Genomic DNA, 21,592 nt, shown 5'->3' on the forward strand with positions numbered 1-21,592 from the left:
TATGTAAATATATCTCAATTTATTTATTCAAATTAGCAGAACACTCACTAGAATCATATTAATAAGTATTTGATTATGATAATAAAAACATGTAAAGGTACAAAAGAAGAGGATGCTAGGACAGTAATAACAGATTTATGCAAATTTTGAACACCCCTGGACAAATTGTTTTGGTGATTTTCTAAGTGAAAATAAGTCACAGAAACTCCACTACAGAAAACACAGTTAAATGTGGCACTTTCCTGCGAATTTTAGTGCACATTTTCTATTTGTTGAGTTTTTTGCAAAGATGTTATATCCAGCAGATAACAGTAACTGTGTAAAAATGTGTAAAAACTAAGTAGTAAAACAAAATTTTCACTTAGACAAATCAACAGAACGGCATTTGGGTGCCCAAGTTTGTGCACATAACTATGAATAAGATCACTGAATTAAAAAAATAAAAAAAGTGCAAATAATAGCCGACATTATGACTTTACAACAAATGGCACTCCTTCCGCACATCTTTGTGCATTCAGTTGAATGTTAACAGCATTAGGACTGCTAACATTTCAAAGCACCTCCACTTCAATTCACAGGGAAAAGGCAATTTCTCATTACTTGTATTACAATACAATAAGCTGATTAGGCTGCTCTTTGGCTGTTCCAAGCATAGTAAAAATATTTCAAGAAATGTTCAATTTCTCATTTGCATACAACATAACTAATACAATAAGAAATATTGCTGAAGTATACAGTCCTTTATAATGCAAACATTCATTGCCATAGTGCATGATGTGTTTTAAAGGCAGCAGACACACGTCTGCACATCAGGCCTTTTCCCTTTCAGCAATTTCCACGTTAATGATTTAAATTGAATTAGTTAGAAGTTAGTTTTGGCAAAGCAGTGTTTGTGTGAATCCCTAAATAGCACCCACTACAGGTAGAGGCATGGCAAACCCTTCTTTGATAAAAGGGAATTCCACCAATATTTAAAACATTTTTTGTTGAAGTGAAATTGTGTTTTCTAGAGAAACTCGACAACTCAAATGTTCCTAACGATGGTGGTGACAGGAACCAGGGTTTGCAATGAGTACAATGAAAATATCTGCTTTCCAGATCCTGCACTGAGCTTTTAATGTTGATGATGGTAAACCAGGTAAGCCTGAAATAAGTTTTCATTGGGCACTATTTTGCCTGCTAACACTCTGCATGTATCTCGCTGCCATGAATGTATTAAAAAAAAAATTTTAGGCCAAATTTTATTAAAATTTGTCTCAGGCATCAGGCAACATATTTAGAACTAACTTCTGGAATGCATTTATTTAAGGTAGCTTTTTTACAGACATTTAACGATTTGGACATCTGGTTCCTGTCACAAACATTGTGAACAACTCTCTCTTATCACGTTTTTCTAGAGTGGAGCATTTCAAATCAAACCTCTCTGAATGGCTGTTTTTGTCTTATCAAATGTAATTACTACATCAGAAATTTTGAAAAACTGGTGAAATGTCCCTATATAGAGTTAAAAGCATAAATGACATCAGTTGATGTTGTCGAAGACCACAGTGAATAGCTCTAGACCAGTGTTTCCCTGTTCCAGTCCCGTACTGCACAGTGTAGTATTTTCCCTGCTTTGCCACATCCAAGTCTACCCATCAGCAAATTAACGTTTGCCTTTTTGTGCAAAACTGGATGTTTAGGGGTGGTAAAAACTTAATATTCCCATGTAAAGGAGCCTGCAGGACTGGAGCTGAGAAACACTGCACTTCATCAGTAACTAGGCACTAAATGATGCTGTGCTCCAGCTCTCCAACGCTGGTCTGATTCTTCACAATGCAGAACTACATCACAGAGCAGCAGCAGGTGGCCGGGTAGTCGTCGGTGTTCACGCTCATTTCGTTCCCAAATACAAAGTAAACGTGAGATTTCCCTTTCCATGAGTAGGTCACGCGGGTTACGGGGATCAGCTCTATGGTGTGGCGCTGCAGCAGGAAAGACTGTCGGTCAGTGACAATGCAAGTATCAGCAGCACAAAGCTCAGCTTAACTTAAACTTTGACAATGACAAAAATGCAGCACAGGATAATAAAATGTGATAAATTCAGTATTTCCATCATGCTAGAATATGAGAAAAAAAAATGCCACAGGTTGCAGATCAATGTGATTTTTATTATGCTTACTGGTCTCATCAATTCTCATCACCTGCTTTACAGGCCTAATAAATCACCAACACAACAACCAGCTGTGAAACCTTTGTGCATGAAAACAATCATGTGTCAATCATAAATGTGTCAATGCTTCATAAGGAAGAAAAAGGTAAGAAATACATTTAAGATTTTACTTAAATTGGAGGTGATTTCTTACTGAATAAATCTCAATTCAATCTTAGCCTTTATACTTCTGATTAACATAACTGAACATGACAAAAATCTACCTAAAGCTAAAATTTATATAACTAGACTAAATTAAAACTGGGTCAACAATTTAGTACCCACACACATCCCAGAGTACATAGACCATACTGACTTAGAGAACTCTGATTACACTGGATGATGTTATTTTTATAGGGTCAAAGTAAAGACTAGTTTCAGTTAATCAGTGCTTATTGACTGACTGTCAGTGGTTAAGTGGGAAAGATCAAATGTGACTGTCAGTTTTCAATTCTCACAGTTTTCAAACTTAATAAACAGTAAATAGTGATACAGGAATATAAGACATTCGTTATAATGCAGAACAGTCAACATTAAAGCAACATCAGTGCTTTATTGGTGGGATGTATGCAGATATTTGAAATATATGAACTGATATGTACAGACATAAAGAATAGTCATACCTGCTGCAGAATACGGGCGGTCTGTAAAAACTTGGACTGGTGTTCTCTTACTAAGCGTTCAGATGCTTGGGCCACTACATGATCTGGGAAACCCATCACTGGGTACACCTAGAACACACACAGTTATCACTATACCAAAATGAACTCATTTTCTCAGTCATTAGAAGGTATAGAATAGACTTCTTTTAAAAGAACTTTGAAAACGTGCAGAAGACAACCTAGATGGCAAATCCAGAAGTGTGAAAAAGTGTACAAACTGAAAGGAAGTTTTATGCTTGGATAAAGTGGAGAAAGAACTTGGTTTACTGATAAAATGGCAGATTTGTCGAATAAGTGATGATTTAGCATTTGGCACACAGAACTGATATCATGCTAAGGCGGGTGGGCAGGGGAGGGCAACTAGGAAGAGCCATTTTGTCGTTTCAGCAAAAATCAAAGCACTTTGGAAGCCACAACATTTTATGTCCACTGTACCATCTTGGCTGTAAATACATCTCAGCATGTGCTAATGTACTAGTATAGTTTAACAGATTTAATACAAACAAAAACGTAGACTTACTTTGTTCTACTTTAAGCTTTAGCTCAGCTATAGCCGCTTTTCTCGCATCACCGGCAGAAAACTTTTCCACAAGTCAAACAGTTTATTGTAATGTCTCTCAATGTTTGACTTTTTACGTGGCTGAGGTCAGCTTCTCTCTTGCCAGTCGTGCCACAAATTCGCTAAAACATCGCTTTTGACTTTCAGAAGTGCCTCACTCACAGCTTGTCTGTTTGCTGTGGTGGTATATACAGGTGTTTTGGTAGGGATGGAAAAGTTGAACAGCAGCTTCAGCCCTCATTAAGGGGGCCACTGTCCACTCATCCTGGCATATCTGAAATATTACGTCTACAGCCATGGACGCTGGACAGAGATAAATCGCTCCATTGTATATATTGTATACAGCACACATACTTCAGGTGTGCAATATCATCATTATGCCTCAACGATTATTAATGCATATTTTCTTTGACCAAGTTTTTGGAAATATGCTTAAAATATGCCCACATGTGCACAATCAACTCAATAATGTCACATGCGTCACAAAAATAATCTGCTCTGAAAAGCTCTCAGCTGTTCAGTGGAGTCGAAGAAAAATAAATTCACATGTAAATGTTCTTTCAGTGTTGTCTTTGCAGTTGTTCTGGCACTCACTGTAGGTTAGCCACTTCTCCCACAATAACACTAAATGATGTACAGTGGTTTAAAAAAAAAAAACAAAAACCACGAATTCCAAACTGACTATTTTTATTATGGTCGCATGTCCATCAATCTGATATGTATCCTATTTAGGATCACATATGGAAAAAAAATTTTAAAAATCAGCTTTATGCCACTTTAGCCAGGTAATGTGAACATACCCTCTTATCCTGTCCAAGAGAGAGAGAGAGAGAGACAGAGCAAGCGTGTGCGCATATATTTACCATATATTGAGAGTCTTTGAACATTTCCCTGCCGGAGACCTTACTGAGATTCTCCACTCTCAGACCGCTCGACTGCTCCATCACAAAATCCTCCTTATTATTGGTCCTGAGGAGGACAGAACACAACCAACTTCACATTTTGGCTGGCAGTGAAATTCAGGTTGATTTTAAAGTATTGGTTCTTACTTGGGCTTTACTTTTAAGGCTTTACACATTGAAGTTCCTGAATACATTTGCGAATTGTTCGTTCCTTGTGCAAGTACCAGGTTGCTGAGATTCTCTAACAAAGGGCTTCTTGTTGTCCCTAAAACTAAACTGACATGAAGGGGAGACTGTGCATTTGCTGTGTGTGCTCCTAAATTGTGAAACAGTCTTCCCTTCAATATCAGCCTCTCTGAGTCCACATCTTCTTTTAAGAAGTGCCTAAAGACTCACTTCTTTCTCTAGCTTTTTGAGTTGTGATCACATGTGCTTAACTGTGTGTTGAATTTCTTTTTTATTACATCATCTTTTGATTTAATTATTAATTGTAAAGCACTTTGTAGTTCCTTCTTACAGACGTGGTATATAAATAAAGTTTACTTACATTTTACACAAAGCAGTAATGTAGAAAAATATCATAACATTAAGATAAATTACATTTTAAATGCCACACTACAAAAACTTCACCTCTATTAATAAACTGATACAAGCTACTGATATTCTGAGCTTACTGGGAAGTGGTTTGGGACTTGATGGAACAGTCTAGGACAGTGACAGCAGGAAGGCTTCATTTTAAATTCACATGTAGATCAATTTTAAATGCTGCAGATCTTACCACTGAACCTTGAGGTTGATGAAGACAAGGAGCTGTCCCTTCCCACGGCAGGTTTGACAATCTTTAGAACCATGCCCACTGCACCAAGTGCAACTGTAAGCAAGAAAACACAGTTCTCACCTAAACCACACCTGTGTTACCTATCTGCTGATGTGTCCTGTGTCTACAGTAGTGCAGCATTTGTCTCATATATATATTTATGTGTGTGTGTGTGTGTGTGTGTGTGTGTGTGTGTGTGTCTGATCTATACAACTGCTTGAATCTCTTAATTAAAGTTCTTAGTTTAGAACAGCAGTTTGTGACTGTGCTAACTTGCAAATGGCAGTAATAAAATACTAAATAGTGGCATCATTTCAATCTTAAAAACACATCCAAGTTAAGAAGCAGTACTAGCAAAATGCTTGTGGCTTACTTTTCCCTCCCACGGCCACTGCAGTGCATACAGCGATCATTGCCATGGCGAACACCAGCGCCGTTACAAACCCAGCAGACTTTCTGTAAGAGGATCAATTTAGAAGTTTTTAATAACATTAAAGCTTTTAAACTACCAGGATGGATGAATACATTAACTTTAGTCTCTTTAAAAACAGAAAATGTGACTCACGCTCCCACAGCCAGCACACTCCTTGCATGGTGTTCTCCTCATGCCCAGGCATATGTGGCAAGGCTGTGGACAATGAGTAACAATACAAATCACGCACTCCAGTACAATTATGATAGCAGATAATTAACACTTAGTTGTGTCTGTTACTGACACTAAAAACGGATATATTATATATATATATGCATGTTGTCGGAACAAAACCTTGCATCTCCAAAATGGTATTTTTACAGGTGAAGGAAACAATTTCTTTATTCTGCACACTATATTTCCAAAAGTATTCGCTTGTCGGCCTTCACACGCATATGAAATTGAGTGACATCCCATTCTTAATCCATAGGGGTTAATGTGATGTTCCCCCAACCCTATAACAGCTTCAACTCTTCTAGGAAGGCTAGAAGGTTTAGGAGTGTGTTTATGGGAATTTTTGACCACACTTTACACCACTGCATTCGGCGCTTTGCATTGCGCTTGGTGACGTAAGGCTTGGATGCAGCTGCTTGGCCATGGAAACCCATTCCATGAAGCTCTCTATGCTGTTCTCGAGTTGATCTAAAGGCCACATGAAGTTTGGAGGTCTGTAGTGACTGACTCTGCAGAAAGTTGGTGACCTCTGCGCACTATGCGCCTCAGCATCCGCTGACCCCGCTCTGTCATTTTACGTGGCCGACCACTTCGTGGCTGAGTTGCTGTCGTTCCCAATCGCTTCCACTTTGTTATAATACCACTGACAGTTAACTAATATTTTGTACCGAGGAAATTTCACGACTGGACTGTACAGGTGGCGTCCTATCATGGTACCATGCTGGAATTCACTGAGCTCCTGAGAGTGACCCATTCTTTCACTGATGTCTGTAGAAGCAGTCTGCAGGCCTAGGGGCTCGGCTTTATACACCTGTGGCCATGGAAGTGATTGGAACACCTGTATTTAATCATTTGTAAATATAGTGTTAGTCAGTCGGACCAGACCCCCCCCCCAGTAATTTTAGTAATTTCTGTTGGTCCAATCATCATGAAATTTACACACAAACTGAAAGACAAGGCGTTTTCAAATTATGACAGAAACTGACAAAAATGGAGATACAAGGTTTTGTTCCAACAACTGTTGACATTAGATGTAATCATGGCACTTTCGGGGGTGAAATGACAGCATGTCATGACACTTGACTTTAGCTCAGTATGTTTTTAGTATGTCAAACAAAAAACAGTGATTTTGTTACACAAGTTGACAAGTGAGACTAGTTACAAAATTAAACAAGGGGGTTTAACAAAAATTAAACCTCATTATCCCCCTAGACAGTCTCACCTTAAATACTCCCCAACCTCAGCCAGTCGGTGCAAAGTATTGCCAGTCCTTTGAAGTCTGACTACTGAGTGTTTGTCCCTCTGACGTCTGTTTAACTTTTCGGTATCTGATTTTTGTCCTTTTTGCACTGTCTGCCCAGCCCTTTGGACAGATTCATTGTTATGACCTTTTTACATCAACCCTTCTACTATGAGTGTTACTGCTTTCTACTATGAGATTACACTGTCGTTAATAAACCTGCACATGGATCCCTCACAACTTTGAGTCTGCTTTGTCACACACTGTATGATATACCAACAGTTACACACTCACTAAATCCTGCTATGCAGAGTTGTGCAGAGACCAAAGATCATGCACCAAGCATTACACCACATACATTACCATCTCTGCACTACTGTTCTCCATGATAAGCCCCCCCCATCTCCTCCCTGATGGTAAGCAAACTTGGAGCTTGACTGAAGCTTTCTATTTACCTTAACTGAGGAGGTGTATGGCACTCTGATGATCTGTGTGCTCTCCTGGAAGAAGGTGGGAGTCTGGGCTGCTATCTCCCAGGGCCCTGGTGCACGTTGGATAAATCCATCTACAGGCTGATCTGAAACATGAGGGACATCATCTCCATCATTTACTGAGTAGTATCTACTGAGCTAAAGTATGTTTTTTTTTTTTTTTTTTATTATAAGTGTAAGACAGTCACTGGACTGGACAGTATGGTATGTTTCTCAATAGAGGGATTACATTAGTACACTCTGGGGTTGTGCTCTGACACAAGCATTGGTTTTAACTGCACAGCGTTGCTACATCTCCATTCACACTTAGAAATAATCATCCTAGCATGTTTATCTTCCTTGGAAATATGGTTAATCATGCGCCCTGGAGTTACTTCTGCTACTGTGCTGCTCACTGTTGTGTAAGGTCTATAGGTCAAAATATGAATTAAATGTTGATGCTAAATTAAATGTTGCTGTGGTGACTGAAACAGGCAAAATAGGGATATGAGCATCTCAGTTTTATGGTGGTTCTTTTAGGTTTGGGTCTCTACAGGAAGAACTGACTAGACTGAACCCAAAGGCCCTGCTTCTTACTGGTATATGGCTCCTGACTCCACTCAGTGGATCTGGACTCAGTGAAGGTCTCCAAGCGATACTGCGAGGAACAGAGTAAGAAGGGGAGATTAAAAGGAAATGCAGGAAGATTACATCATAAGAACAACACACAACTTGCAGCTCTGTGTCAAAAACCTGTTACACATCATTAGTCATGGAAACACTGTACATTTACAGGCTTTTCAAAAGAGGAAATGTGCTTGTGTAATTCACGTTTGATGTGAAACTGGTAAGCCTCAAACAAAACTGTGAGCATTTACCTAAAATGGCCTGTCAGCATTATCCAAATAAACTCTTAGCAACATGACCTTTTAGAATTTTGGGGTGAAAAAAGTATCGTAAATGTAAACAGTCATTATGGTAAGCTGCTAAGGCTGCCGCTTGTGCTGATGATGAGTATTATGACAATAATGTGGATGATGATGTCCACCCCACCCTATAGGTGTTGAAAGGCTCCATGCTGGTGATTACTCCATCTTTGGCTGGTGCAGTGCTGTAACAGCATTTACTGGAAGCGTAGCTCACAAAGGCCTCACGTGCAGCGTCCTCTGTGACGGAGGGAATACTGAAAAAAATAACAGCAAAATGAACAAATGAATAAAGACATTAAGATCCTTGCATGTTCTAGCATGTCAAGTAGCTTGTGTGCCAAGAGTACAGCATTACTGTAGCTACAACCAAAGAACTTACAGGTTGAGTGAGAAAATACAACACTGTGGGATTTTCAATTTTTCGAGTGTGCGTAACATTAATGGTAGTGGTGGGGTGGGGTATGCGCGCACACACACACACACACACACACACACACACACACACACACACACACACACACACACACACACACACACACACAAAAAAAAAAGAAAGTTGTTTGACTTACAGATACAATATTCTAAAATACAATATTCTATGATATATTCCATCTATTAGGGATGCACAATTGGAATTTTTTTATGGCCAATTGTGTTTTCTTTACAGCTAAATTACCCGCTGACTGTTTTTATTAGCTTCTTTTCTGTAGCCCAAAGCTCACACTGTGTGGGTAAAATAAACACACAAAAAATCCCATTACATTTTCAGCACTTTCTATTAATCACTTTCTATTGGGCTTTCTAACTGGCCCTGTAACTGGAAGGTTGCCGGTTCGATCCCCAGTGCCGACAGTCCATGACTGAGGTGTCCTTGTGCAAGACACCTAACCCCTAACTGCTCCCCATGCACCGTGGATTGGGCTGCCCACCGCTCCAGGCAAGTGTGCTCACTGCCCCCTAGTGTGTGTGTGCTCACTAGTGTGTATGTGGTGCTTCACTTCACAGATGGGTTAAATGGAGGTGGAATTTCCCCGCTTATGGGATTTAAAAAGTATCACTTATACTTAGTCAAAGTTACAATACAAGTAGCATTATTTGCTCTCAAATGAGCCAAATGGGCTTAAACAACAAAACAGTTCAATAATTAGCACATTGAGTCATGAATAATTACACTATAACATTTTCTTTATACATGTAGCAGCTGCTTTTGAATACATTGTTAGTGGAAGTTCCTGCCTCACACTATTTACATCATTAACTGCAATTCAGATCGAGTGTTTGGAATAAAAATGCTGTGTTCAGTCTAGTGCACTATGCATTTCTACTATTTATTTTTCAGAAAATATTGTCAAAACAACAGATTTCATTCTCAAAGAGTATATATAGAGAAAGTCCATATATTGTTTAACTGAATAAAAATGCAAGGATAACTTAATTAATACAACAATTTATGCATGACAGAGAGTTGAGAGGTGCTTACTGCCAGTTAGGCTGGTTAGGGCCAGGCTCTGGTACAGGAATTGGCACTGTTGGCACAGGAGGAGGGAGGTATCCACCTGCATCAGGACACAGGAGAGAGAGAGAGAGAGAGAGAGAGAGAGAGAGAGAGAGAGAGAGAGAGAGAGAGAGAGAGAGAGATGTACATTATGTCTAAAATAAGTTGAGATGTGCTATAAATACTGTACTGCTGCAAAAAAATCAATTATATTATATTATATATAATTATATTATGAGTATATATATATATATATATATATAAAAAAAAACCTATGACAGTACCTCCTCCACCAGCAACTGTTCCTTCGTATCCCGGTACATTGTCGAACATACTGGCTGGGGGCGCTGACGGGGCATTTGTACCTGCTGCAGGGGCGGTGGCCATGGCTTAAAGAAAACCAGTCAAACAAGTCAGGGTACGGCTCCATATCAGGTAAACACCACTAAACTAACATTCTGTTCATAGTTATAAAAAAAAAATCATGAACAAATGAATGAGATCAAAAACACTGTATATCCATTTTTATCGATTTTGGATATAACAAGATTTTAAAAAGAATAACAGCTGATGTATAATGACAGGCACATTTTTTACTGCTAATAAAGATGACATTAATCTTAACATAGCATTGATATTTGATATTTGGTTTGTGAAAGGCCACTCCCAACAATGTATATAATGAAAGAAAGAGAAATGTTTTGAAAAGAAACCTTTTAAAAATTCTAGGCATTCATGCTCAGTTCTGCATCCTTTTACTTCTTCTTAATACTACTCATATTTCACAATATTTCCTACCAGCGTAGCTCACGGTCTATAAAAATGTGAAAAAAGAAACGACACAAACTAATATTGCATAATAGCTTCATAACTTACCCTCAAATCTTTGAAATCTAACACAGTTGCTGAGCTGAATATGAAGCCTCTCACTGTTCGTGCTCCCACTGCAATCAGAGCTGTGACTGATGTTTAAGACTCAAGTGAGATGTTAATCTTTGCGGAAGTCTGGGTGTGTCTCAAAATGACCTTTTGCTCCCTATGTAGTAAACCAACTAGTGTTCTTCCAGTGTTAAACTCCTCCTACTGCACTCCAAGTCTCATTCAACAAATGAATCCCGAAATACCCTTAAAAATGCAGGGAACAATCTTAACGTGTGTGTGTGTGTGTGTGTGTGTGTGTGTGTGTGTGTGTGTGTGTATAAACACCACCATGTCACTGCTGGACTGAGAGTAGTCCATTAACTTAAAGAATAACATACACGTGGGAAACACTGAAATATAAGCCAGTGAATCTCACACCACTCCTCAAGGCCATCCAGACAGTCCACATCTTTGCTGCAATTTCTAGGCATTGTTTGTTAGGTGGGAGCAAAAATGTACACTGGCTGATATTATATGTAGTCATATACCAAATTGTTTTCTAATGTCTGGTATGCGCAGTGAGTCAATTAGCAAGTGTGTTTCCAGTGAATCTAGAATTCAACCAATGTTTCTACATTTTTGTATAACTACAGAGAGAGTCATTCAGAGTGGTTTGGCGTGAAATGGTCTGCTCTAGAGAAACTTGGTCACAGCTGTTCATGGTGGTGGCGATAAGAACCAGATGTCTGAAGTTACGATGCATGAGACAGTGAGTGTATGCATGCATGAGACACTTAATAATCCAATAACTGCAGAAAATCAGATTCTGCAAACCAATCATTGTGTTTACATGCACTCAGATAATCAGATAACGGGAAAACTCTGGGTCTACATGGATTTCTGCTTTGCAACCCACTAATAAACTCACAGAAGAAGACGTGAAGTAAACATAATGCATCTCAAACTTCATGCTGCGGCTGTTTTTTTTTTTTTTTTTTTTTTAAACATTGCACCACTTTACCTGAAAATATGAACATACATCATTTAGAAGATGGAGAATATTTAAATCCTTAATTTCGACGAGAATGTAGTTGGTTTCAGCATCGCTCCAAAAGTGCAGTGTCTCATGGCAACACTGATAACTTACACTATATTGCCAAAAGTATTCACTCACCCATCCAAATCATTGAATTACAAACATTAATGAAAGAATGGGTCGCACTCAGGAGCTCAGTGAATTCCAGCGTGGTACTGCGATCGGACGCCACCTGATGCTGAGGCGCATAGTGCGCAGAGGTCACCAACTTTCTGCAGAGTCAATCACTACAGACCTCCAAACTTCATGTGGTCTTCAGATCAGCTCAAGAACAGCGTAGAGAGCTTCATGGAATGGGTTTCCATGGCCGAGCAGCTGCATCCAAGCCTTACATCACCAAGCACAATGCAAAGCGCTGAATGCAGTGGTGTAAAGCGCCACCACTGGACTCTAGAGCAGTGGAGACGTGTTCTCTGGAATGACCAATCACACTTCTCCATCTGGCAATCCGATGGAGGGATTTTGGACAATTTCATGGCCCCGACTTTGTGGGAACAGTTTGGGGATGCCCCCTTCCTGTTCCAACATGACTGTGCACCAGTGCACAAAGCAGATCCACAAAGACATGGATGAGCAAGTTTGGTGTGGAAGAACTTTACTGGCCTGCACAGAGTCCTGACCTCAACCCAACAGAACACCTTTGGGATGAATTAGAGCGGAGCCTGTGAGCCAGGCCCTCTCGTCCAACATCAGTGTCTGACCTCACAAATGTGCTTCTGGAAGAACGGTCAAAAATTCCTATAAACACCCTCCTAAAGCTTGTGGAAGCCTTCCCAGAAGAGCTGAAGCTGTTATAGCTGCAAAGGGTGGGCTGACATTATATTAAACCCTATGGATTAAGAATGGGATGTCACTGGATTTCATATGCGTGGGAAGGCAGACGAGAGAATCCTTTTGGAAATATAGTGTATCTCTGGTTCTGCCAAATGTTTTCGCACATGCTCAGACTGAGAAATCCAAAAGAAATCAGAGTAAGAGTTTACATGCACTGAGAAATCTGACTACTGAGCTAATATCCAGACTCTTTATAGGATTTCTAGATCTTCCCTGTTCTAAGAAACCAGAGTGTGCCGTTTACATGACCATTTGAATAGTCAGATAACTGCAGAAATCGGATTATTATCGGATTATTGAGAGCATGTAAACACACTTAGTGTTTTCTGATGGTTTTTAATTAAGCCTTTGGCCAAAAATGTATTTTTAAAATCAGTGTATATTTATATAACATATATAAAACTAATTAAGTAACGTCAATAAAATGGCTATTTTTCTTTTGGCTATTTCATTCAATTTCACTAATAATAATAATAATAATAATAATAGACAGAAAAAAAAATATTCAATGCATGACTGATAATAAGGGCCTTGACACAATCACTAAGCAGGGAACTAGGGCCCACTGTGTGACGCAGCCTTAGCGAAAGTCCCTTAGCTACAGTGTGTGTCACACCACTTCTCCAAATACACAGAAAGTTGCTTAAACACTGCGGATGAAGCTGAAATACTTCAAGTAGTTTCATTCAGACAGATGGGAAAAAGGAAATTCGGCCCTGCCTGATACTGGAATATATTTACAACATTGCCTCGCAGCTCCACCTCGTGTACAGTCAGCACGTAGCCCGCGTCGCGGACCTGCATCAGGTGCCGTTTTAAACTCCTATAACTCGAGTTTAACACCGGTGTTAAAACGTAGCGGGGTTACAATGTGTTGTGCTGAGGAAATGATCGCATTCACATTAAAAATGTTTAAGCATTTCTAAACTGTGACTTTGCTCAAGTGCTCCACACCAACCCAATCATTCTGGACTCACTCGGGAGCGCCCTCTAGCGTCTGAAAAGGCAGGACGACACTGCAGAGCGGTGATTCTCTTCTCTACAAGTTCCCTGGTAAAAACCCCAGCGAGACCCACACCTACTCACGTTCCCACGGCGTCACTGCGGTGCTGAGAACGCTCCGCCTCTCACTTGCTGACATGTGTGGCCGATACAGCGGTCAGGCGATCAGAGCCCGCACGGGGAAAACTGACGAGTGGGGTGGCTGATCAACAGGGCAGCAGCAGGGCTACAACACACTCATGTGGTGGACCCATAACTACGGAAGATGGCCATCTTATGAAGGCCTCTGCATGGACGTACACAGTACGCGTTTCTCCAGTTTCTTAATAGCGTATCTCGACCTTTTCTTGAACATGTTCAGCCTTCCTTCACTACAAAGACGGAAGATCAGCCTCACCTGGGACGGCCGCTGCTGAAGGCACGTAGCCAGGGTTCGCCGCGCCATAGTTGAATCCGTAGTCGCTTTAAAGTGACACAAAATCGTTAATTTAGCGTTCAAAACAACTAACAATCGTACGCAGTAGTGAAAAGGAGGTTGTGCGAAGTGCTGGCCTTACCTTACGATCGGTGTCCTCTCCATATCAACACGTCAGGCACAAAAAGAGTGAAGAGTTTTCTTCAGGGTTCATGAGGTATTCGTATCTGTTATTTCCACCTGTATTCCGACGAGTCCGGCTCGCTGCGCTAGGATTGGCTGGTAGTTCATGCTCATCAGAGCCATGTAGAGAGACTCGCTGGCGCGTCTAGCCAATCCTAGCGCGTTAGACCCGCTCCAACCAGCCAATCGTAGCGTGGTGGGCGGGACCTTCCGCAATGCGGGTGGGGAAAAAACCTGCGCATGTGAGTTACAACTTCCCGCTTGCTCCGTCATTTGGGCTCATTTCTCATGTGACTAGCGTCCTGTTATAAAACCAGTCACTCAAGCACTGTTTTCACAGTAAACAGACGAGCCAAAGATATTATTTAAGCTTGTAATAAGACTTTTAATTTGGCGACGAGAGCGCGTAAGGTATTAATAATGCTTCCTATTCGTCTGGCTAACATGCTAGTTTCAGAAACCGTTTCGTTTTCTTTTGCTGGGGCTTATGTACCTTGTATAATGTACCTTGTTATTTATGTGTGTTATATATTCTCCTGATTGATTTTACTGTTCAATAAAAAAACTTTGTCCCATAGAGGTCCTGAAGATGCCCTTTCACATTTCAGTGCTCTCTAAAATCAGATGTGTTAAAAAAAAAAAAAAAAAAAAAAAGACAGCAGGAGTGCGTTTACATGCACTCAATAATTTGATCATAATCAGATTTCTGCAGCTGTCTGCTTTTTCAAATGGTCGTGTAAACAGCATGCCCCAATTTTGTTTAGATCAGAGTAAGGTCTGGAAATCCAATTAAGAAATCCATGAAAGAGAACTGGATTTTGGACCAGTATTGGATTTCTCAGCGCATGTAAACTCTTACTTGGGTTTCACTTGGTGCTTGTAAACGCACTATTCTGACTATAATTAGAGTGTTCAGTTGGAGAAAACACTTGGAGAATGTGTTCAATCAGATGACCGTATGAAACAAAGAGCATTAAAACTGGTAAGACAAGTAAGTGTGTTGTTATATAACACAGCACGTTTTAGAGTGTAGTCCTGGACATCCAGGTTGACCAGCATATAAGCATCCAAAACCCAGCATAATGCTGGTTTTGCTGCTGACCAGACATGCTGGTCTGTGCTGTTTATTTCTTCATCAGGAGCCTCATTTTCTCCCTGAGAATTAATCTCGTACAGATTTTTGAATATTCCCTCTCCTTCACCCGTTCCCTCAGTGAAATGTTCCAGCAAATACAAGTCTAAAAATGAGCCCTGGCCTGATTAGTTGTGATGGATTGAATTATAGGTCTCTGAAATCGTGGTGTCCAGGTTCATCATTCAGTCTTATAATACCCCATTTGGAGAGAAAGTCTGGTCTGCTGTTGTGGTGAGTGAAATTATGAGAGAAGACAGCAACTGGAACTAAATTCACAATGCAGAGCCAAAATTATAATTAACTGCAGGGAAAGTGCGAAACTTTCAGTTCCTCATTTCACAAATACATTGTGCAATATTGTGCATTTTAGCCAGCACTGATTTGCATTTTGTGCTGCTCCTTTTCTAACACATTTCACTCCTGCTAAGTTTGAACTCTTCTGCAAAATGAACACATAAACTCTCATTTGAAGCCCCAAACAGGAAATGACAACTCAGCCCATACCAGCACATACCCCTGCTGTGAATTCAGTGGTAAAGAGTGCAGGAAATGTGCTGTAGTTGTTAAACGGCTAAAAGGTTATGGCAGTGTGAATAATGGGCCTGATTCCTCACTGTGACTTTAAATCTAATCTACACAATCACCAAATAATGTGGAATCTAACATTATTATTATTATTATTATTATTATTTCTTCTTCTCAGTACCGCATCTGTACTATTGTACTAAATGCAAATGATATGCAAGTAATTTAAACCCTATATTTAGTTTAAATTAGTACAAAGACAACAAATCAAAAGTTGAAATTGAGAAATGTTATTGTTTTTTGAAAAATATATGCCCATTTTGAATTTAATGCCAGCGACACATTCCAAAAAAAGTTGGGAGAGGGGCAACAAAAGATTGGTGGTAATAGTTGTGTAATGCTAAAAAACACCTGGTGGTTAATTGCCAACAGGTCAGTAACATGACTGGATGTAGAGCATCTCAGACAGAGTCTTTCTGAAGTAAAGATGAGGAGGGGTTCACCACTCTGTGAAAGACAGCACCACCAAATAGTACCACAATTCAAGATGAACGTTTCTCAATGTAAAATAGCAAAGAACGCTTTTTTCATCATTTACAAAACAAAAGAACATTAAAAGATTTAGAGAATCTGGAGAATTCTCTGTGTGTAAGGGACAAGGCCAAAAAACAGTATTTGCTGGCTGTGATCTTTGGGCCCTCAGGCAGCACTGCATTAAAAACAGATATGATTCTGTAGTGGAAATCACTGCATGGGCTCAGAAACACTTCTGAAAAACACGGTGTGTGAAAACAGTTCACAGCCACAAATGGTAATTAAAACTCTAAAGTGCAAAGAGGAAAACAAATATGAACAGGATCCAGAAACACTGCCACCTGCTCTGGGCCTGAGCTCATTTTAAGTGGACTGAGGGGATGTGGAAAAGTGTCCTGTGGTCTGAAAAATCAACATTTGAATTTCTTTTTGGAAATCATGGACGCTGCATCCTCCGAGCTAAAGAGGAGAGGGACTGACTGGCTTGTTATCAGTTCACAGTTCAAAAGCCAGCTTCTGTGATGGTATGATGGTATGTGAAGGCACCATTTATGCTGAATAATATATACAGGTGTATATATTGGCAGCATGTGCTGCCATCTAGACAATGTCATTTTCAGGGAAGGCCTTGATTATTTCAGCAAGACAATGTCAAAACACATTCTGCTTATATTACAAGAACAGTACTCCATTAAAAGAGTCTGTGTGCTAAACTGACCTGCCTGCAGTCCAGACTTGTCACCCACTGAAAACATTTGGAGGGTAATGAAATGAAAAACACGGCAAATGAGCCCCTCAAATGGACTGTTGAGCAGATGAAATCCTATATCAAGTAAGACTGGGAAAACAGCTTTCACTTTCAAAAACTACAGCGGTCAATCTTCTCAGTTCCCAAACACTTACACGGTGTTGTTAAAAGAAGGGGTGATGAAACACCGCGGTAAACATACCCCCGGATCCCAGTTTTTTTTTTTATGCTGTGGGCATCAAATTCAAAATGGGCATATATTTTCCAAAAAACAAAAAATTCTCAGTTTCAACATTTGATATGTTGTCTTTGTATTATTTTCCTTTAAAAATATGGTTTAAATGATTTGCACATCATTGCATTATATTTTTATTTACATTCTGCAGTGTCCCAAATTTTTTTTGGAAATGGGGTTATATAAACACGTAATGTTAGCTCAGCAGCTCAGAAATTGAAGTGTAATGAACTTGTAGCAAAGAAAGGATACCAGGTGTCTAGTTCAAGCAAATAGGTAGGTTTAAAAGACTGAGTCCCTGGGGACTTTACATTTTGAATATTTCAAGTATTCATGTAATATTTCAGGGTCTACTACAAGTGCCTATATTTTACTGCCTATATTTTTTGTGTATTTTTAATAAACAGTGGTCAGTTTGGTTTCAGCAAAATGTTCATTATGAACTAGAAAGCGAAAGTTTGTGAACGAACTTCAAGTTGGCTTGAAAAATCCAGTTAATAACATTAAAGCATGAAAATGGTTGAAAACTGTTGATAGTTGTTAAAATGTTGCCAAAATTTTCCTAAGCAGAAGATGAAGCATCTGATGTGGATGATTCATTGCTAGGTGCTACTATGAATAAAGTTCCACCTTAAATTCGGTGCAAACTTCATTTTAGTCTTACCTTAAAGAGAGTACCACCTTCAATTTTGTGCCACCTTAAATTTAGTGTTATGGTCATTGCAGTCCCACCTTAAACTTAGTGCCACCTTAAGAGTTCCACCTTAAATTTAGTGCTACACTGTATTTCCAAAGGTATTCACTCACCCATCCAAATCATTGAAGTCAGGTGTTCCAATCACTTCCATGGCCACATACATATTAAACCGAGCCCCTAGGCCTGCAGACTGCTTCTATAGACATTAGTGAAAGAATGGGTCGCTCTCAGGAGCTCAGTGAATTCCAGCATGGTACTGTGATCGGACGCCACCTGTGCAACAAGTCCAGTCGTGAAATTTCCTCTCTACTAAATATTCCACAGTCAACTGTCAGTGGGATTATAATAAAGTGGAAGCGATTGGGAACGACAGCAACTCAGCCACGAAGTGGTCATCCACGTAAAATGACAGAGTGGGGTCAGCGGATGCTGAGGCGCATAGTGCGGTCACCAACTTTCTGCAGAGTCAATCACTACAGACCTCCAAACTTCATGTGGTCTTCAGATCAGCTCCAGAACAGCGTAGAGAGCTTCATGGAATGGGTTTCCATGGCCGAGCAGCTGCATCCAAGCCTTACATCACCAAGCGCAATGCTAAAGCGTGGAATGCAGTGGTGTAAAACGCTGCCACTGGACTCTAGTGCAGCGGAGACGTGTTCTCTGGAGTGATGAATCACGCTTCTCCGTCTGGCAATCCGATGGACGAATCTGGGTTTGGTGGTTGCCAGGAGAACGGTACTTCTTTGACTGTATTGTGCCGAGTGTAAAGTTTGGTGGAGGGGGGATTATGGTGTGGGGTTGATTTTCCATAGTTGGGCTCGGCCCCTTAGTTCCAGTGAAAGGAACTCAAAGCTTCAGCACCAAGAGAATTTGGACAATTTCATGCTCCCAACTTTGTGGGAGCGGTTTGGGGACGGCCCCTTCCTGTTGACTGTGCACCAGTGCACAAAGCAGGTCCATAAAGACATGGATGAGCGAGTTTGGTGTGGAAGAACTTGACTGGCCTGCACAGAGTCCTGACCTCAACCCGATAGAACACCTTTGGGATGAATTAGAGCGGAGACTGCGAGCCAGGCCCTCTTGTCCAACATCAGTGTCTGACCTCACAAATGCACTTCTGGAAGAATGGTCAAAAATTCCCATAAACACACTCCTAACCCTTGTGGAAAGCCTTCCCAGAAGAGTGGAAGCTGTTATAGGTGCAAAGGGTGGGCTGACATCATATTAAACTTTATGGATTAAGAATGGGATGTCACTCAATGTTAATTGAAATTACACCTTAAATTCTATGCCACCTTAGTTTTAGTGCTACCATAAAGAGAGTTCCACCTTTTATTCTGTGCCACCTTAACTTTAGTGCTACCTTAAAGAGAATCCCACCTTAAATTCTGTGCCACCTTAATTTAAGTGCTACATTAATTGCAGTTCCACCTTAAATTTAATGCTGTGTTAAATGAGTTCACTTAAGTTCAGTGCCAACACAGTGGGACCTTAAAAGCAGTTCCACCTTAAATTCAGTGCTACCAAAGTGCAATTCCTCTTTAAAAGCAGTTCCACCTTAAAAAATTCATTATTTGTGCTGATACTGCTGTGCATTCGGCTGTGGGCATGTGAGATTATGTTCCGTGCGGGAGGGTGTGTGTGAGTGGTGCCCATTCTGACATCACAAATTTGAATGTCGCCAACATTCCGCCCGTTTATTCCTATGGGAAAAAATATTATTTTTGAACTAGAATTTTATGAAAACCGTACGTCGGATTCCTTAGAAAAGCACAAGCAATCCAATCGGGTACCAAACCCAATAGGTACTACTACTACTAGAGTGTTCAATCCTACTAGTCAGTGCTTTTCTCTAGAGATTATACAAGCTTTGTGCAGAACTAAATGCTTGTGTCAGCAATGGTTGCACATTATCCATCGATCCATCCCTTAATCCATCCACCCATCCATCTATCTATCTGTCTAATGAAGTTTCCTTTCTAGTGGTTTGTTGTAGATAAGGTTGAATATGTGTTGTAGTTTCTGAAAAGGACAGCTCCTGTGGTTCTGCCAGACTGGATCTCCACAGAGAGAGGCTCCTCTCCATCTGCCTTCTACTCTACAGGCCAGAAATACACACACACACACACACACACACACACACACACACACACACACACACACACACACACACACACACACAGGCACACACATGCACACACACACAGACCATCAGCATCTCCGAACAGAATCAGGTTGTATGTTTTGGTTGTGGCATCAGGGTTCATCAGGTTTTCCGTGACGTGTCTGTATGAAGAGCAATAAAATAAAATCCTCTGAATGTGATCTGACTGTGAGACACACACATACATGAAGATGCACGAAGAAACTCTGACTGGGAATGAAAGCAAAACTCTGCCAAGAAGGAGAGACGGGGAGAAGAGGTGAGGAGAAAGAGTGAGCATGTGTGTGAGGGAGGGAGATGCGCAGTTGTGTATTTTAGAGAAGTAGGCACAGAAAGAAGAGAGAGAGAAAGAGATAGAGGGAAGGAAAGGTGAGATGTGGCGTGTGAGCTGCAGCATCAACCCCAAACATCTCCCGGATGGAATTTCCTCCTCAATCAGCTCCGTGAAGAAAGGATCAGCGGGAGGAGTGAAAGGGAAGAGGAGATTGTTCTTCTCTCTGCGCTGCCGCATGGGAGTCATCAGAGGAAGAGTGAAAGGTAACTGTGAGTGTGTGAGTTTGTCTTTCCCAATTATAGCTACTTTCTAGCTAGTATAGCTAGTAATTTTTAACTTACTTGAAAAAAACATTTTTCCCCAATGCATTAAATTCAGCAAATAAACAAAGTAATTTTGTAATTAAAACCATAGAAAATAAGCAAAATATATAATTAGACCAAGGGTGCCCAAAATATTACCTGCTGTATTAATGGGACATATTATTAAAAATAGGTATCTATTTGTACAAAGCTATTTATCTGGGCACAGTATTTGCTATACTGCCAAAAGTATTCACCCATCCAAATCATTGAATTCAGGTGTTCCAATCAATTCCATGGCCACAGGTGTATAAACCAATCACCTAGGCCTGCAGACTGCTTCTACAGACATCAGTGAAAGAATGGGTCGCTCTCAGGAGCTCAGTGAATTCCAGCGTGGTACCGTGATCGGACGGCACCTGTGCAACAAGTCCAGTCGTGAAATTTCCTCTCTACTAAATATTCCACAGTCAACTGTCAGTGGGAATATAACAAAGTGGAAGCGATTGTGAACGACAGCAACTCAGCCACAAAGTGGTCGGCCACGGAAAATGGCAGAGCGGCTGCTGAGGTGTATAGAGTGCAGAGAACGACAACTTTCTGAAGAGTCAGTCACTACAGACATCCAAACTTCATGTGGCCTTCAGATCAGCTCAAGAACAGCGTAGAGAGCTTC

At 40.4% G+C, this 21,592-nt stretch overlaps 2 protein-coding genes across 7 annotated transcripts in view; one reads left to right on the forward strand and one right to left on the reverse strand.

Moving 5' to 3' along the window:
* Positions 1 to 14,374, reverse strand: ssuh2rs1 (ssu-2 homolog, related sequence 1). 3 transcript variants are annotated; one of them, XM_017720447.2, is made up of 13 exons: positions 14,262 to 14,374; positions 14,102 to 14,166; positions 10,196 to 10,300; positions 9,897 to 9,972; positions 8,541 to 8,670; positions 8,085 to 8,145; positions 7,473 to 7,594; positions 5,697 to 5,759; positions 5,505 to 5,587; positions 5,093 to 5,185; positions 4,276 to 4,381; positions 2,815 to 2,922; positions 1 to 1,964 (listed from the first exon to the last, which is right to left on the reverse strand). In XM_017720447.2, the coding sequence occupies exons 1-13, from the start codon at positions 14,282 to 14,284 to the stop codon at positions 1,824 to 1,826; spliced, it is 1,176 nt and encodes a 391-aa protein (XP_017575936.1). In that variant the 5' UTR covers positions 14,285 to 14,374; the 3' UTR covers positions 1 to 1,823. The 3 variants fall into 3 exon arrangements, with proteins under 3 accessions (XP_017575936.1, XP_017575937.1, XP_017575938.1); XM_017720448.2 differs by lacking the exons at positions 14,102 to 14,166; positions 14,262 to 14,374 and adding an exon at positions 13,789 to 14,085; XM_017720449.2 differs by lacking the exons at positions 14,102 to 14,166; positions 14,262 to 14,374 and adding an exon at positions 10,788 to 11,648.
* Positions 14,375 to 20,356: 5,982 nt separating this feature from the next.
* grip2a (glutamate receptor interacting protein 2a) overlaps positions 20,357 to 21,592 on the forward strand; it is a 65,386-nt gene continuing 64,150 nt past the window's right edge. For 2 of the 4 annotated variants that reach the window (XM_017720443.2, XM_037535828.1), the window contains exon 1: positions 20,358 to 20,599. In XM_017720443.2, the coding sequence (XP_017575932.1) occupies positions 20,557 to 20,599 (43 nt within the window). In that variant the 5' untranslated portion in view covers positions 20,358 to 20,556. Of the gene's footprint in view, positions 20,878 to 21,592 lie in introns of all 4 variants that reach the window. The other 2 variants (XR_005129829.1, XM_017720441.2) reach the window with 2 other exon arrangements.

This window comes from Pygocentrus nattereri, chromosome 28 (genome assembly GCF_015220715.1).
Source record: "Pygocentrus nattereri isolate fPygNat1 chromosome 28, fPygNat1.pri, whole genome shotgun sequence".
In the NCBI taxonomy this organism is placed as follows: Eukaryota; Metazoa; Chordata; class Actinopteri; order Characiformes; family Serrasalmidae; genus Pygocentrus; species Pygocentrus nattereri.

Coding starts and splice junctions, on each gene's coding strand:
- ssuh2rs1 (XM_017720447.2), bottom strand. CDS start 14,284: ATGGAGAGGACACCGATCGTAAG. Junction 7,595..8,084: donor GAGTCAGGAGCCATATACCA/GTAAGAAGCAGG, acceptor CTCATGTTTCAG/ATCAGCCTGTAGATGGATTT. Junction 2,923..4,275: donor TCAAAGACTCTCAATATATG/GTAAATATATGC, acceptor TGTGTGTTCTAG/GTGTACCCAGTGATGGGTTT.